This window comes from Pelodiscus sinensis, chromosome 1 (assembly GCF_049634645.1).
Source record: "Pelodiscus sinensis isolate JC-2024 chromosome 1, ASM4963464v1, whole genome shotgun sequence".
In the NCBI taxonomy this organism is placed as follows: Eukaryota; Metazoa; Chordata; order Testudines; family Trionychidae; genus Pelodiscus; species Pelodiscus sinensis.
Window position 1 is genome coordinate 197,475,144 of NC_134711.1, and position 17,672 is coordinate 197,492,815.

At 41.7% G+C, this 17,672-nt stretch overlaps 1 protein-coding gene across 4 annotated transcripts in view; it reads left to right on the forward strand.

Annotated features, from left to right (window-relative positions):
- The window catches only part of CFAP47 (cilia and flagella associated protein 47), a 665,273-nt gene that overhangs the window by 216,837 nt on the left and 430,764 nt on the right, over window positions 1–17,672 (forward strand). For all 4 annotated transcript variants that reach the window (XM_075913261.1, XM_075913262.1, XM_075913264.1 and 1 more), the window contains exons 34-35: window positions 10,461–10,558; window positions 10,819–10,935. In XM_075913261.1, the coding sequence (XP_075769376.1) occupies window positions 10,461–10,558; window positions 10,819–10,935 (215 nt within the window). The remainder of the gene's footprint in view (window positions 1–10,460; window positions 10,559–10,818; window positions 10,936–17,672) is intronic.

Consider the following 17,672-nt stretch of genomic DNA (forward strand, 5'->3'; position numbering starts at 1 on the left):
CCGATAATCCGGCACCTTTTGGACCTAGGTGGTGCCGGATTATCAGATTTGCCGGAGAATCAGGAGGTCCAGTATAGCTGCACGGCATAACAGCTGGCCAGGACACAATCTCCCTCCCTCTCTCCTCCCCTTTCCTCTTCGTGGCTCCTTTGTGCTGTAACCTGATTCTCCTGCTTCTCCCCTCCCCTTTCCCCTTCGCTGAAGCAAAACGCTCTTCTCCATACTGTAACACGATCCCAACCCCCTCCCCCCAACCTTATGCTCCGTCTGGTTACAGCCAGCACATGTGCTGAGCGGCAGGCTTTTTAATCAGCTGGTCAGGAGTGCTTGGCATTTTGATGCCGGAGTATTGGAAGTGCCGAACAGTTGGATGCCGGACTATCGGAGTTTTACTGTACTTACTTCTAATTTTCTCTTTGGCCAGTCCACTCGCATTCCTGGAATTCCTTGGAGGCATAGTGATCCTGCCTAGCTACATCTACACTGGCCCCTTTTCCGAAAGGGGCATGCTAATTTTCAACTTCAGAATAGGGAAATCCGCGGGGGATTTAAATATCCCCCGTGGGATTTAAATAAAGATGTCCACCGCTTTTTTCCATCTTGGGGAAAAGCCGGAAAAAAGCGTCTAGACTGGCCCGATCCTCCGGAATAAAGCCCTATTCCAGAGGATCTCTTATGCCTACTTTGAAGTAGGAATAAGAGATCCTCTGGAATAGGGCTTTATTCCGGAGGATCGGGCCAGTCTAGACGCTTTTTTCCGGCTTTTCCCCAAGATGGAAAAAAGCGGCGGACATCTTTATTTAAATCCTGCGGGGATATTTAAATCCCCCGCGGATTTCCCTATTCTGAAGTTGAAAATTAGCATGCCCCTTTCGGAAAAGGGGCCAGTGTAGACGTAGCCCCTGTGTTTAAATCATTCTGTCTGTCTCAACTCCTGGTTTATCTCTCCCACACAAAGAAAGCAGGCAAGGAACCTATATCCAATTCAAATTTCAACCCTCTATCTCAATTGGTTTTCTTGGGCCCTCTAGACAACACCTCTGGTAGGTGAGCTTAACCCCTTAGTCACCGGGTGCTGGTCAGCACTCCTCTTGTTCATTACAAGAGGGCAGGCCTGGGTTCCTCCTGCTGTCTCCTCAACTTCCTACTTGCTATGGGAAAATTGACTTGGACACATAGACTAAGGGGGTTATTCTCTCCTCTTTCCTCCATGCTGGCCAATGATGAGTCTAAGGAAATGACAGATTTGAGATTGCCATGAGCCTCCCGGCAAGCAGTTTCACCAGAATTGCAGGACCCACTAAGGCAGAGAAGTAGCTCTGACACATAAGAAAAAACTCAAAATTTCATTTTAAGTCAAAATGAAACATTTTTTTCATGTTGAACTAGTTTGATTTTTTCCTTAAGGAAAAGATGATAATTTTGAATAAAAATTTCATATAAGGATTTTTTTATTTGCAAGTTCTTGTGGGAGGAATTTCCATTTTCTGACTAGCTCTGTAAACTGTTGGAGTTGACTGTTCAAACATGAAAGTGGGACAAAACAGAACAAAAGCAACAAAAGTTTTATCCCATTCTTGAACTATGATAATTGTTTGAGAGAGAAAATAGAATCATTGGAAGCAAGAGTAAGATTTAGCTTTTGATCCAGACTTTTAGCCAGGCTTCAACTTGTATTTTAATATTATGAATACTGTTTGTTCTTGCAGTTGCCCTTATTTTGATATTAACTCTCTAATTAGATATAAATGTTGGGAAACTGGACATCAATATGAGATCAATTGCAGGCATAAATAATTAAAATATATGAAGGAAAGAGTTAGCATGTTCTGATCAAATACTGTAGTTTGCAATGATGGTTCTAGGTTTTATAGCTTAGTCCAGTGGCTTTTCACTTCTTCAAACCTGAGTTTTAGTTATATCTTAAATCGCCCAAAATATTTTTGGTTCTTCTCTTAACCTCATAGAGTCATAGAACCATAGAGCTGGAAGAGACTTCAGAAGGTCATTAAGTCCAGCCCCCTGCTCTAGGCAGGACCAGTCCCAACTAAATCAACCCAGCCAGGGCTTTGTCAAGCCGAGACTTAAATACCTCTAGGGATGGAGATTCCACTAGGGAATGGAGATTCAGTGCTTCATTACTCTCCTAGGCTATGTCTAGACTGCAGGCTTCTTTCGAAAGAGGCTCTTTCGAAAGCATCTTTTGAAAGAACCTCTTTCGAAAGATCGCATCTAGACTGCAGGCGGATCTTTCGAAAGAGCAATCCACTTTTTCGAAAGAGAGCACCCAGCGAGTCTGGATGCTCTCTTTCGAGGAAGCCCTATTTACATTGAAGAACGCCTTCTTTCGAAAGAGGAACTTTCGAAAGAAGGCGTTCTTCCTCGTGAAACGAGGTTTACCGCCATCGAAAGAAAAGCCGCGTTCTTTCGAAATAATTTCGAAAGAACGCGGCTTGAGTCTGGACGCAGGGGAAGTTTTTTCGGGAAAAGCATACTTTTCCCGAAAAAACCCCTGAGTCTGGACACAGCCCTAGTGAAATACTTTTTCCTAATATCCAACCTGGACCTCTCCCACCACAACTTGAGACCATTGCTCCTTGTTCTGCCATCTGTCACTACTGAGAACAGCCTCTCTCCATCCTCTTTGGAACCTCCCATCAGGAAGTTGAAGGCTGCTATCAAATCCCCCAACACTCTTCACTTCTGCAGACTAAACAGACCCAACTCCCTTCTCATAAGTCATATGCTCCAGCCCCCTAATCATTTTGGTTACCCTCAGCTGGACCCTCTCCAATGCATCCACATCCTTTTTCTAGTGGGGGGCCCAGAACTGGACAAAATACTCCAGATGTGGCCTCACCAAAGCCAAATAAAGGGGAATAATGACATCTCTGGATTTGCTGGCAATGCTCCTCTTAATGCAACCTAATATGCAATTAGCCTTCTTGGCTACAAGGGCACACTGTTGACTCATATCCAGCTTCTCATCCACTGTAACACCAACGTCCTTTTCTGCTGAACTACCACTTAACTGGTTGGTCCTCAGCTTGTAACTATGCTTGGGATTCTTCCGTCCCACGTGCAGAACTCCGCACATGTCCTTGTTGAACCTCATCAGATTTCTTGTGGCCCAATCCTCCAATTTGTCTAAGTCACTCTGGACCCTATCTCTGCCCTCAAGCATATCTACCTCTTCCCCTAGCTTAGTGTCATCCGTAAGCTTGCTAAGGATGCAATCCATTCCCTCATCCAGGTCATTAATAAAGATATTGAACAAAACTGGTCCTAGAACCGAACCTTGGGGCACTCCGCTAGAAACCGATCGCCATCCTGACATCGAGCCATTGATCATTATCCGCTGAGCCCGGCCTTCTAGCCATCTTTCTATCCATTTTACCGTCCATTTATCCAATCCACATTCCCTTAACTTGCTGGCAAGAATAATGTGGGAGACCGTAACTAAAGCCTTGCTAAAGTCAAGGTATAACACATCCACTGACTTTCCCACATCCAAAGAGCCAGTTACCTCATCATAGAAGCTAATCAGATTGGTCAGGCATGACTTGCCCTTTGCGAATCCATGCTGACTATTCCTAATCACTTTCCTCTCTTCCAAGTGCCTCAAAATGGATTCCTTAAGGATCCTTTCCATGATTTTTCCAGGAACCGAGGTAAGACTGACCGGCCAATAATTCCCTGGATCGTACTTCTTCCCTTTTTTGAAGATGGGCACTACATTTGCCTTTTCCCAATCATCCGGGATTTCTCCCGATCGCCAGGACTTTTCAAAGATAATGCCCAAAGGCTCCTCTATGACATTTGCCAACTTCCTCAGTACCCTCGGATGCAATAAGTCCGGACCCATGGATTTGTGTACGTTTAGCTTTTCTAAGTAGTTCCTAACCTGTTCTTCACCCACCAAAGGCTGTCCATCTTCATCCCATCTTGCATTACTTAGCGCTTTAGTCCGGGAGCCCACCTTGTCTGTGAATACAGAGGCAAAGAAAGCATTGAGTATTTCAGCTTTCCCCACATCATCTGTCACTAGTTTACGTCCTTCATCCAGTAGGGGCCGCATACCCTCTCTGATCACATTCTTCTTGTTAACATGCCTGTAGAAACCCTTCTTGTTATCCTTCACATCCTTAGCCAGTCGCAATTCCATTTGTGCTTTCGCCTTCCTGATAACCCCCCGGCATTCTTGAGCTATACATTTAAACCCCTCCCTGGTCATTTGTCCAAGTTTCTACTTTTTGTAAGCTTCCTTTTTGTGCTTAAGTTCACCAAGGATTTCCCCTGTAAGCCAATCCGGTCTCCTATCATGTTTGCCTCTCTTGCTACGTGTCGGGATGATTCCTTTCTGTGCCTTCAATAAGGCTTCTTTAAAATACTGCCAGCTGTTCTGGACTTCTTTCCCCTTCATGTTAGCATCCCAGGGGATTCTGCCCATCAGGTCTCTGAGGGAGTCAAAACCTGCTTTTTTGAAGTCCAAGGTGTGTATTTTACTGCTCTGTTTTCTTCCTTTGGTCAGGATCCTGAAATCTACCATCTCATGATCACTGCTTTCCAGGTGTCACCCACCTCTACTTCCCATATTAGTTCCTCCCTCTTTGTGAGCAGAAGGTTAAGCTGCGCACGGCCCTTTGTCAGATCCTTTAGCACTTGTGCCAAGAAGTTATCCCCAACATTCTCCAAAAACTTCCTGGATTGCCTGTATAGTGCCGTATTGGTTTCCCAACAGATGTCAGGGTGATTAAAGTCCCCCATGAGAACCAGGGCCTGCGATCCGGAAGCTTCTCTCAGTTGTCCGAAGAAAGCCTCATCTACCTCATCCACCTGATTTGGTGGCCTGTAGCAGTCACCAACCACAACATCGCTGCTGTCGTTTGCTGCTTTAAACTTAACCCATAGACTCTCAACAGGTTTTTCTCCCTCTTTATACTGGAGTTCAGAGCAATTATAGTATTTGCTTACATATAGTGCAACTCCTCCTCCTTTTCTCCCCTGCCTGTTCTTCCTGAACAGTCTATACCCTTCCATGACAGCGCTCCAGTCATGCGAGTCATCCCACCAAGTCTCTGTTATCCCAATTAAATCATATTTCTTGGACTGGGCCAGGGCCTCCAGTTCTTCCTGTTTGTTTCCCAGGCTTCTCGCATTAGTGTACAAACACCTCATGTAACCAGTTGATCGCCCTATCTTCTCCATTCGAATCAGGGGTCCTCCTTTCTTGCTCTTTCCTCTCTGCATTTCTTCCCGGTATCCGACTTTCCCACTCCCCTCAGGGTTTTGGTCACCGTCCCCCGACGAACCTAGTTTAAATTCTTCTTCAGTAGGTTTCCAAGCCTGCCCGTGAAGATCCTCCTTCCTCTCTTCGTTAGGTGAATCCCATCTCTTCCTAACAATCCTTGTGCCCAGAACAGAGTCCCATGGTCGACGAAACCAAAGCCCTCTTTACTACACCACCTGCGCAACCACGCATTTATGTCCTCAATTTGATGATCCCTGCCCAGTCCTTTCCCTTCAACAGGGAGGATGGACGAGAACACCACTTGCACTCTGAATTATTGGATCCTTCTTCCCAGTTTTACATAATCCGCAGTAACCCACTCAAGGTCTTTCTTGGCCGTATCGTTTGTTCCCATGTGGAGAAGCAGGCTGGGATTGTGATCCAAAGGTTTGATCAGTTTGGTAAGCCTCTCAGTCACATCCTGAATGCGAGCTCCCGGTAAGCAGCATACCTCTCGAGATTCCAGGTCCGGACGGCAGATGGATGGCTCAGTCCCTCTTAGAAGGGAGTCCCCGACCACCATCACCCATCGTTTTCTTTTGGGGGTGGTGGCCGTGGAACCCCCATCCCTAGGACTACACATCCCATGCCTTCCAGTAGATGGTGTTCCCTTCCGGTTTCTTCCTTGTGAGGTCCCTTCCAAAGCATTCAGCACTGTAGAGCCTGTGGAGAGAGCCTGAAAACGATTATTTACTTCTATAGCATTGGGGGATTCCCATGCTGGCCTTTTTCCCCCTTCTAGAAGTTACATGCTGCCAGTTCTCTTCCTGGTCACGTAGTGCCCTCTCTGGCTCCTCTGCCTGCCATGCTTGAAGGATTAAATGCTGCCTTCTATCGAGGAAGTATTTATCCTCTCTGATCGAGCGTAGGGTCGACACTTGGGCCTCTAGTCCACTAATTTTTTCTTCCAAAATGTCAACCAGCTTGTACTTCATGCAGATGAAATCCGTTCTTTCTTCCGGGAGGAAGATAAACATGGCACACGCTGTGCAGGTAACAACAGCAGACCTATCTCCATCCATCGCTGCTGTCCTGGAAAAGGGATTTAAAAAGAAAGAAAGGCAAGAGAACCTCGCCCCCTTCCCAACTCCCTGTCTAATCTCTCTGTTAGCACTAACCTGTTTGCAAGCTTCTTGGTCGCTTGCCCACTGACTTATAAAGACCTGGAATGCCTGAAAGTCACTCCCCCTACCAAGGCTCAGCCAATCAGCAGAGGCTTCTTGAATTCAAACTTTAATTAGAAGCCAACAGTTTCCACCTGCCAATCACAGCACACAGTCCCTGGAGGGGAGGAGGAGGGCAAAGGGGAAGTAGGGAAAAAAAACCTCAATTTGTTAGATATCCACATTTAAACAAAACAATAGTACTGGAGAAGACCCATGCTGGAGTGGCTGTTGATGTTACAGGCTAGGACTGAAGTACATTTTTACAGCACTATGGGATGCTGTGTAAGCTTACTACTCATATTCTTTGTGCATACGTATTTAAATAGCTGCAAATAACTCACATAGAATGACAAACAACTAAATGAATATTTCAGTCCCTGAAAGTGTTTCTGTTCTATATAGTCACAAAAGATGTATGAAAATGTGAACGTTTTGTGTTCTATTGTGTAGTCGGGTAGTTTGTTATATTTTGATTGTTTTATAATGTGGTTAATTATTAATAAGCTAATTACTTTCCTGCTGTCCTCTTTTTCTTTTCCAGAGCTTTTGAGATTTTGTTTTTCTATAAAGTAGACTGTTGAATTAATTAAAAAAAATCACAGGACATTCTATGTCTTATGCTCTGCATAGTTGTGTGATGGCTTTAGTATTAAATAAGTTATACTAAACTGCATCTTTAGTCTCATATCATTGAACATGATCATGAGATTAAAAAAGAAGCCTTTGAACTGACTGTCATTGAGAAGTATGCTAAAGTGGCAGGTCATAAGTTTGATCTTAAAGGACAGTATTTCTTTCCTTTATAGTACAGTGAGTCATAACCTTAGGCTTTTTTTCTTGCTGCACGAACATTAACTAAATTTTTTTGCTACAGAGCACTTTTTCTGTACAAAATGACAACCTCTTAAGACATGACACTTATCCAGCAGATGAGAATGTCTGTACAAAATTGCCTTCTAAATAATTATTTTTGACTGGTGCTTCAAAAGCAGTTTTGGATCATGAATAGACAGCTAGATTATTCCCTGGTAATCCTGTACTTCTGAACTGAGCAAAATATAATCTTTACATTCTAAATGACATTTCTGCTATGAATTAAATATTTCTTTCACTGTGATGAAAATTTAGTGGTCAAATATTTTTATGTAAATCTGTCTGGAAAGAGCATCTGTTCTCCAGAAATAGAACTGTATAGATTACAATCAAATTACTTACCTGTTTTGATGAATCCGTTTCAAAATATAATTTTATTATACTAGCCTGCATGCATTGAATATGAAGATTCTAGTTCTGGGTCTGCATTAACAATCTTTGAAGTAACTCAAAAATTCTTCCAAGATGCACATATGTGTAATATGAGATAATTTTATCAGTGTGTTGTCTAGATTACTTTATGAGGGCAAAAGTATTTAAAATAACTGTCCCCCAACCATTGCTTTTTATTTGACATGGACTGTTAATATATTTAGTTTGCAGTACAACAAGACTTGATGGGAGCCTTTAGCATCTAAATAATTAACTTTAAATTAATAGTAAAATGTGTTTTGTTTCTTGAATCTGAAGCATCATAAATGTAATGTCTGCAGAATTACTTTTCTGTATCAGTTTTTGATTGGGACTCAGTACATGCATAAATAGCAGTGGGTTGAATCAGTGGTGATACCCATAGCTGTCAATGAAAGGGCCCTTCTTTGTGTGATATGCATGGTTGTATGTAAACTCCACATAGTGAGGAACAATCATATTGATGAGTGGATATGTAACATTTTAGATATTGCTCTAAAATTTGAGGGATCCTTTCTTTCTGGCCATTGAACAGACAGTGACAGAAGAAGGAAAGGTATGGTAGGACCCTCAGCAGGCCCTCACACCAGAATCGGGCTTTAAATTGTAACCCAAAATCAATGGTGATGTATTTTCTCATGGCCCCGAATGTAAACATAATACTGGCCTCCACGTATGTGCTCAAGCTAAGATGTTGTGCCACAAGCTCTGTGATATACTCCATTGTGAAGACATTCAAATCTGATCCTGGGTCATTAAAACATTGTTTTTTTTTTTTTATTATGAGACTGGTAGCTTGTTTGTCAACCAGAATTTCTGAGGCATTGTCAGAACAAAGTGTGATGAGATTCTGGCAAAGAACACTATTCAGGAAGTTGAGGGGCTCGAGAATGAGAGCCATTTCCTTGTTAGGTCCATGTGGTTTTAGTATAAAGGCTCCAGGGGAAGGCATTGTCCTTGCTGTTTCTGATTCTAGAGCAATACGTGATGGTGAAGTTGAAACATAAAAAAATTGAGCCCATTAAAGGTGTCACTGATGTAATACCTCTGTCTAGCACTGATACTCCAGGTTTTTGTGTCATTTTATATCTGGACTGTATAGTGAGCTCCTTCCAAATAATGTTGCTGCTATTCAAAGGTCACTGTAGTGGCTTGGATTTCCTTATCCAAGGTGTCCTCATTATATTTGAGAGTAAGCTTCCATGAATAATACGTGTGTGGGTATAGTGTTTTGTTCAGGTCTGAGTTGCTGGGACAGTATGACTCTGCTGTGCTAGAGGCATCAGCTTCTATTGGAAAGTTTCAAGTGGTATCAGGGTGGGCCAGTATGAGTGCAGTGATAAAGGTATGTCTTAACTGATTGACTGCATGTTGGGTTTGGGACCACTGGAACTAGACATTCTTCCAGAGCAGAACAAAGAGAATCAAATGCACATTGCTCAGGCTTAGCATAATCCATGTGCATGTAAAGTCTCATGAACTGCTTAAGCATGACCTGTGTGCTGGTCAGGATTGTCTCATAAGACCAGGATATTGTCTAAATAAACTAGTATACATTGGTCCAGAATTTCCTGAAACACTTTGTCTATAAACTGCTGGAAGGGAGTGGGGGCTTTGATCAGATAATACATTTTGCACCACGTATGCAAAATGACCACAGTGCATTTGGAGGATGGTCTTCCATTTATCATATTTCCTAATGTGCATGAGATTATATTCTCCCTGGAGGTTCAGCTTTTTAAATATATGCACAGATTTAAATAAATAATTACTTTAAAGGTTTTAAAGAATATTTCAAGTCAAGATTTAGGTAATTAAACTGTTCACTTAGTTTGTTAGCATTTTGTGTTTTAAGAGTGGGGAAATATATATTTTTAAGCAGTGATGTGTTAAATATTAAAGGTACAAAACATAATTTTCAGTTATGAAATATGGAAAACTTAATTGAGTGATTGCTTTTCATAGAAACATCAGAAAAACAAAAATGATTGAATTATGTGCATATGTTGAAGCAAAGGTAGAGCTATTTGTCTGCTTAATTATGCATCAGTAAATGGAAACTGTTCAGTTTCATTTACATAACATTTGTTGATTAATTAGTGCCAAATAATTGAATGGTTTAATGAAATAACAAAAAATCCAAGTTCCACTGACATGGTTTACATGGCTTATCTCTTACTTATTCAAATATTTTCTTGAATTTCAGGGGCTATGTATCAATCTCAGTATAAATCTCCTTCCCTGTGAATGGAAGGAAGCTATGTGTGTGGCAACTTGCAAGTATGGGACTGTGTACATGCATGCAAACATGTAAACCAAACACTTAAACAAATAGAGTTAAGGACTTCATAAAACTTAAACAACCCACATAATGAATTGGGACCCCACTCACCTGCATTTCTTCTCTGCAGTTGCAGAAACCTTTATTTGTATTTCAAGTGACTGAAAAGAACTGGGGATGGTTATATTAGAAATCCCTTTGTGTTGAATATTCAGATGCATAGTATGCAAGTAGTCATTTCTGTATGCTTGATGGTTCTGGCACAAATGCAATATGTTTCCAACAACATCATTTTACAGAAGAGATACTCTGAGAACTTGAGTTACAGATGAATAACATGTCTTAGTTATTTCATAGATCATCTTTTCTATGAAAAGTTAAGGGAGAAACTTTCAAGGGAGAAGGATAATTCTAACCTGTATTATGTTGTTTCAAATAGGTGAAGTGCCCCCTGTGAGATGGATAGTAAATTTTGACAGAGATCTTCTAGATGGTCTTGTATTGGCAGCACAGGTGGCAGCTTATTGCCCATATTTGGTAAGAACTTTTTCATACCTTTTTATTTTAAAAAAATTACTTTTTATATTTGGACACACATTAGTCTATTTATTACTACTGTTATTACCCACTTTCACTTTGAAACACAAGGCTTGAAGGAACTTTAAAAGATGAAGCTCCATATAGTAAGTCTTGATTATTTCAGTGATTACTCTTTTCTTGAGTATGCACTGATATGAACATTAAATGTATTAATGAGGACATGAAAAAATATGAGTTTTATTTTATCTTCTACACAGATCTCAACTCACTTTGTGAATATGTATACTAAGCCAAGAAGTCCAGAACAATGTCTGCACAATTGCTTGATACTCGTGAATGCTTTGCGTGCTATCAGTCTTTATATAGATGTACAGGTAAATGTTTTAAAATCACATGTGCTACATACATTTTAAATACTTTTTGTTATTTTATTAATAATACTTGGTATATTGTTTGGGTGAGAATCAGATGAATTGAACTGTTTGTGATGCACTTTAAAAAGTAGAAACTGAAATACTGCTTTATGTAAGACACTTGCATTGCTTTTACATACCCACATCCACGCTATATGTAATGAGACTGATTCCATTGAGGGGGTATGATATCATACACCACACAGTTGAGTAGTTTATTAATGTTGATGATCCAAGAATAATTTATAGAAAAATTGTTTGTTGCCAGACCTGTGTGCCTGGGGGCTCTCCAGCTGGCCTCGTCTCTGGGTAGGGGGGAGAACAAAGATAAGATGGCTTCATTAGAGCCCTGCCCCCAGTTGGCCACTCCTTTTACTTTCACCTTTTCTGATGTATCTCCTATCACCTCCATAGTGGAGCGTGTAACAAAATTCATCCTGCTCCGTGGCAAAATATTAGCGGGAACACTGCTGTACATCTTCCAGCAAGAGATGCCAGCTGTTAACTTGGCTGTGTTGGCTGCCCAGCTGCATTTGCAGATTTTTAATAGTTCCATTCCTGAGATCAGGCGCAAAAGTATATATGCTCTTTGATCAGAGAGGTATTCCCCATCTTCCCTGAATAACTCAGCTAATGAATATGGTAATTTTTTGTTGGGTAGTCACTGATCCATTCGCTAGCATGCAAATTTAACCACCTCCTGAACCATGCACCTTCTGACCTTGTCAACCTTTGGGGCCTCAACACCTCTCCACTGCAACATTTCAGACCAATTCCCAGTTACCCTGGGATCTGCTTTGAATCTTCATGCCAACATGATTATGTCAACCCCTTTATATAATTTCAAATTGTTTTCATACACCAGAATGTCAATCCTTTCAGATGACTGCTTTCTGTGTGCCAAAGAGTGTGAGTGGGACATCAGCTGTCTCCTTGGCACATCCCCTTCCTTGTCAATTCAGAATCACTTCACCTCTGAAGCCCTACTGTGAATTGCCAGGGAAACTGGTTGCCTGCCTGTGGACCGAGTAATAAGACTGGGCCCATGGATCCAAATACTTGCTTTTTCACTCAGTTTCCTTGCTCCTCAAAATTGTCAACAACAAAAAATTGGCACATTAACACCATTGGTGTTTGGTTTCAATCAGGGGCCTCAAGTATGTCGTGTATGCCTTCACATGCCATCAAACTATTGCCTGTCTCCCCATAGCATTTATTCTAGTTGTGCTGCAGATGTGACCAGGTACTGTATATTCCGGCGTACAAGACGACCTCTGATGTTAAAAAACATCCCCCAAAAATCGGGGGTCGTCTTGTACGCCGGGTATACATCCCAGGCGCGCCTGGGATGCCCCGCCGCCGGCTTCCCCCGAGGCTTTCAGAGCTTCTGCGGCTTTGCTCCCGGTGCCTCTGGTCTGCTGGGGACCATCTCCAGCAGACCAGGGACACCAGGAGCAAAGGAGGTGGAGGGATGCTGGGGTATAAGATGAAACCCTATCTTTTAATTAAAAAGATAGGGGGTCGTCTTATACGCCCAGTCGCTCTATACGCCGGAAAATACGGTAAGTCCTGGAAGAAATGTTATGAAAGAATGAGATCCAAATTTGCCAGAAGGGAAGCTTGATTGCATAAGCCCTTTTTTTGCATAAGCCCTTTTTAAAGACTTCCACAAACTGCAATTTTTGAAGTAGTTCCTGTTATCATGAAGAAAGTGTGGTTATCTGCAGCCCACCTCAGCCCTATCTAAATTCATCTTGTGCAACTGGACAAGTCCTAACTTCCCCAAGTTTGTGCACTACTGTGGACTCACCTTCCCATCCCTGGTCTGCCTTGGCATCTTAGGGTCAGGATGGCTGTTTACTCACTCAGCTGTAAGTCCCTACATTCCAAATCCTTGTGTGACCGAGGCAACAGATTACTGACTTTGAATGATCCCAAATATGCCAATGGGAGAATTGCCTTAGACAAAGATGCTTCCTGGTCACATCATCATACAAAGTAAAGAACTCCCTCCAGATTTCAAACAATCTGAATAGTGATGGATCTTCTCTATCACTGGTGTATTATAACCACCCACTTAATAGTCTCTTAATTAAAAGCCCACCAGAAAGATCGGGATAGCATGATACTATGCAAATGTGATGTCTGATAAGTGACTAGAAATGGCCAATGTTCCTGGTCTTCAGGAAATGGTCAGTTTACCCAGGATTACTCTAATTTGAATTTGAGTAAATTCTATAAAATAGCCAGTATAAGCCCTAGATTTTCATGTTGCTACTAATTGCTACACTAATCCAAGAGAAGCCATGAGGCAAAATTCCAAAGAGCTTGCAGTATTTGTCTAGGTTGTTTGTTGGCATCTGGTGACAAGTTTTGAAATCTCTCCAACTGTAATAGAGCCAAAGCATCTACTATGCTGTTATCAATCCCAAGGACTCTTTTAGCAACAAAATAGATTACATAAATTAAAACACTGCAATGAAAACGTCCTAGCCAACATCATAACCCTGCGTGATTTGCAAGGCTGGCTGTTTAACAACATGTATCATTGCCATGTGGTCACTCTAGGTCTTACTATTTTTTTTTCAGTTCACAAACTCTTTCCCCTGAATTGTCACTGCTATGAAAATAGGGAAAAATCCGGAAATACTTTTATTGTTAACTATCCTCATTTGTTTCCACTCAGTGGACCATCCGTGGGCACATCACCTGCAGTGGTTAAAATCTTCAAACCCAGTGCTCCCTGAGGCATCTGCCTTAACTTTAAGGATTAATTTTAGCAATGAATTATGTCTTTAAAAATAAGCTTCATTAATGTGAGTTAGGCAACATTGCAGTACCTTTGAATCTTTCCTCATGTCTTTGTTCACTCTTGTAAAATTCATCCTTCTTATCCCTAAGCATGCACAACTTATATAATTGATCAAGACAGCTTATACAACCAAGAAAGTTACTTTGCATCTATTACTGTTCATGATGTGATTGCAGAGGCATTGGCCATTATCTTTTGAAAACTCATGGCAAGTAGGGGTGATTCTAGACAACTGGAAAAAGGCAAATGTAGTGCTCATCTTTTAAAAAGAGGAAAGAAGAGTAATTCAGGGAACTACATACTGATCAGCCTCACCTCAGTCCCCAGAAAAAAATAATCGAGCAGGTCTCTAAGGAATCCATTTTGGAGCACTTGAAGGAGAGGAAGGTCATCAGGAATAGTCAAATAGATTAACCAAGGGAAATTCAGGCCTGGGTAGCTGATTGCCTTCCATGATGTGATAACTGGCTCTGTGGATACAGGAAAAGCAATAGCTGTGATATACCTTGACTTTAACTAGCAAGTTAAAAATCATGGATTGGATAAATGGACTGTAAGGTAGATAGAAAGTTAGCTAGATCATTAGGTGTAATGAGTAGTGATCAATGTCTTAAGGTCTAATTGGCAGCTGGTATGAAGTGGAATACCCCAGAGATTGGTCCTATGGCTGGTTTTATTCAACATCTTTATTCATGATTTGGATGATGAGATGGGTTGCACTCGCAGGAAGTTCATGAACAACATTAAACTGGGGGAAGAGGTAGATATGTTTTTAGCAGGATTTATGTCCCTCTGGGGTCTCATAGTCTAAATTTTTATATATATATTTGTATTGTGTTTTAAAATTTTTGTAAGCCGCCTCAAATATTTTAAATAGAGCGGTGGTGTAAAAATATTTAAATAAATAAAATAAATAAATACACTGAAGGTTAGAGACAGGGTCTAGAGTGACCTAGACAAATTGGAGTATTGGACCAAAAGGAATCTGATGAGATTCAACCAAGACACGTATAGAGTCCTGCACTTAGAACAGAAGAGTCCAACTGGCTAAGTGGCAGCTCTGCAGAAAAGGACTTGGCGATTATGTGGACAAGAAGCTAGATATGAATCATCAGTGTCTACTTGTTGCCAAGAAAGCCAAGAAAATATTGGAGGGAAGTGATTATTTGGCACTGGAGAGGCCACATCTGGAATACTGCAGTTTTGGGCTGCATGCTACAGAAAGGATGAGGATAAATTGGAGAGAACCCAGTGGAGGACAATGAAAATGATTGGGCACATGACTTATGAGGAATGGTTGAGGCAACTGATTTTATTTAATCTACAGAAAAGAAGAGTTAGAAGAGGATTTGATAGCAGCCTTCAACTACCTGAAGTGGGGTTACAAAAAGGAAAGAGTTAGGCTGTTCTGTCATATGATGGCATATGGCAGAACAAGGAATAATGGTCTCAAGGTTCAGTGATGGAGATCTAGGCTGGATATTAGGAAAAACTACTTTAGTAAGCAGGTGGCAAAGCACTGGAATGGGTTATCTAGGGAAGTGGTAGAAACTCCATCCTTAGAGGTTTTTAAGGCCGGGCTTGATAAAACCCTAGCTGGGATGATTTAGTTGAAGTTGGTCCTGCTTTGAGCACAGGGTTGGACTAGATGTCCACCTGAAGTCTCTTCCAACCCTCATCTTCTATGATCCAGTTATCTTAATTTTGCTATGACTCAGCATGCAAAATTAATATGACCAAGTTTATTTTCAGGGAGTCTGGAGATACCATCCTGTGTATCTAACTCTAGCGCTAAGTAGGTCAGCTTGCTACAGGGACCCTATTTTTCTTCTGCCAGAATTACTTTCAGGTACTGGCCAAGTCCTGAAATGGGGCCTTCAGGCTGGCATGCTCTTTGGAATTTGCCCTACCTGCAAACAAGGAGTTATCAAGCTAATGTGTATAACCCATCTTCAGCTTGGCTCCTGTGACAAAACCCAGTCCTTCACCACATTGACATTTTTAAATGCTGAGCATGACAGTGTGTCCAGTAGGCATGGCTTTGTCAAAATGAAATTGATTTTAAGAAGGAAAATATCTTTTATGATGTAGTGGTGGCAGCCAAAAATTCCTACTTAGTCTCATTTCACTAATATTGTTCTAGAACTAGGTAGTCCTCACAATGTTCACAGCAGTGTCCAAGGGAGATTAGCATATTGAACAAAGTTCTGCACCTGTTGCCTTTCTCGCTGAACTTCTTCATCATAAAGGGCTGATGGATTGAGCAATATTCCCCCTGTGTCTTTTTGGGGACCAAATGTCAGAAGGGAACTCACAGGTCAGACATGGGCAAGAGTGTGAATGGTCCCACAATTTTGTTAATGGTTTATTTCTTTTTCACTTTACTATGTGACTCAAACTTTCAGTAGACTTTTATTTAGAAACTGAGTATGAGTTCTAATTCCTTTATATGGTATCCTGAATTAAGGATGTTAAATCATAGAATCATAGGGCTGGAAGAGACCTCAGGAGGTTATCAAGTCCAGCCCCCTGCCCAAAGCAGGACCAATCCCAACTAAATCAACCCAGCCAGGGTGTTGTCAATCCGAGACTTAAAAACCTCTAGGAATAGAGATTCCAGCACCTCCTTAGGAAACCCATTCCAGTACTTCACCACCCTCCTAGTGAAGTAGCTTTTCTAATATGCAACCAAGGCCTCCCCCACTGTAACTTGAGACCATTGCTCCTTGTTCTGCCATCCATCACTACTGAAAACAGCCTCTCTCCATCCTCTTTGGAACCTCCCTTTTCAGGAACTTTGAAGGCTGCTATCAAATCCCCCTTCACTCTTCTCTTCTGAAGACTAAATAAGCCCAAATCCCTCAGTCTCTCCTCGTAGGTCATGTGCTCCAGCCTCCTAATCATTTTGGTTGCCCTCCCCTGGGCCCTCTCCAATGTGTCCACATCCTTTCTATATTGAGGGGCTCAAAACTGGACACAATACTCCAGGTGTGGCCTCACCAGAGCCGAATAAAGGGGGATAATCACATCTCTGGAACTGCTGGCAATGCTTCTCCTAATGCACCCTAATATGCCATTAGCCTTCTTGGCTACAAGGGCACACTGTCCTTTTCTGCAGAGCTGCTACTTAGCCATTTGGTCCCCAGCCTATAACAATGCTTGGGATTCTTCCATCCCAAGTTAAGGACTCTACACTTGTCCTTGTTGAACCTCATCAGATTTCTTTTGGCCTAATCCTCTAATTTGTCTAGGTCACTATGGACCCTATCTCTGCCCTCCAGTGTATCTATCTCTTCCTCTAGCTTAGTGTCATCCACAAACATGCTGAGGTCAGTTTCTAGCAGAAACATCTACCAACCTGACATCGAGCCGTTAATCACTATCCGTTGGGCCCAATAGTCTAGCCAGCTTTCCATGCATTTTACAGTCCATTTATCCAATCCATACGTCCTTAACTTGCTAGCAAGAATACATATCATATCCACCAACTTTCCCCTATCCACAGAGCCAGATACCTCATCATAGAAGCTAATCAGGTAAGGCTGACTGGTCTGTAGTTCCCTGGATTGTTCTTCTTCCCTTTTTTAAAGATGGGTACTACATTTGCCTTTTTCCAATCATCCGGGATCTCTCCTGATCTCCATGAGTTTTCATATATAATGGCCAAAGGCTCTGCAATGATATTTGTTAACTCCCTCAGTACCCTTGGATGCATTAAATCCGGACCCATGGATTTGTGTATGTCTATCTTTTCTAAGCTTTTGGGCGTAGCCAAGTTAGTTTGTACAGGATAAACTTAAAAAACAACAAATGGTTTCATAGCACTTTATAGACTAACAAAACATCTAGATGGTATCATGAGCTTTCGTGGGCACATCCCACTTCT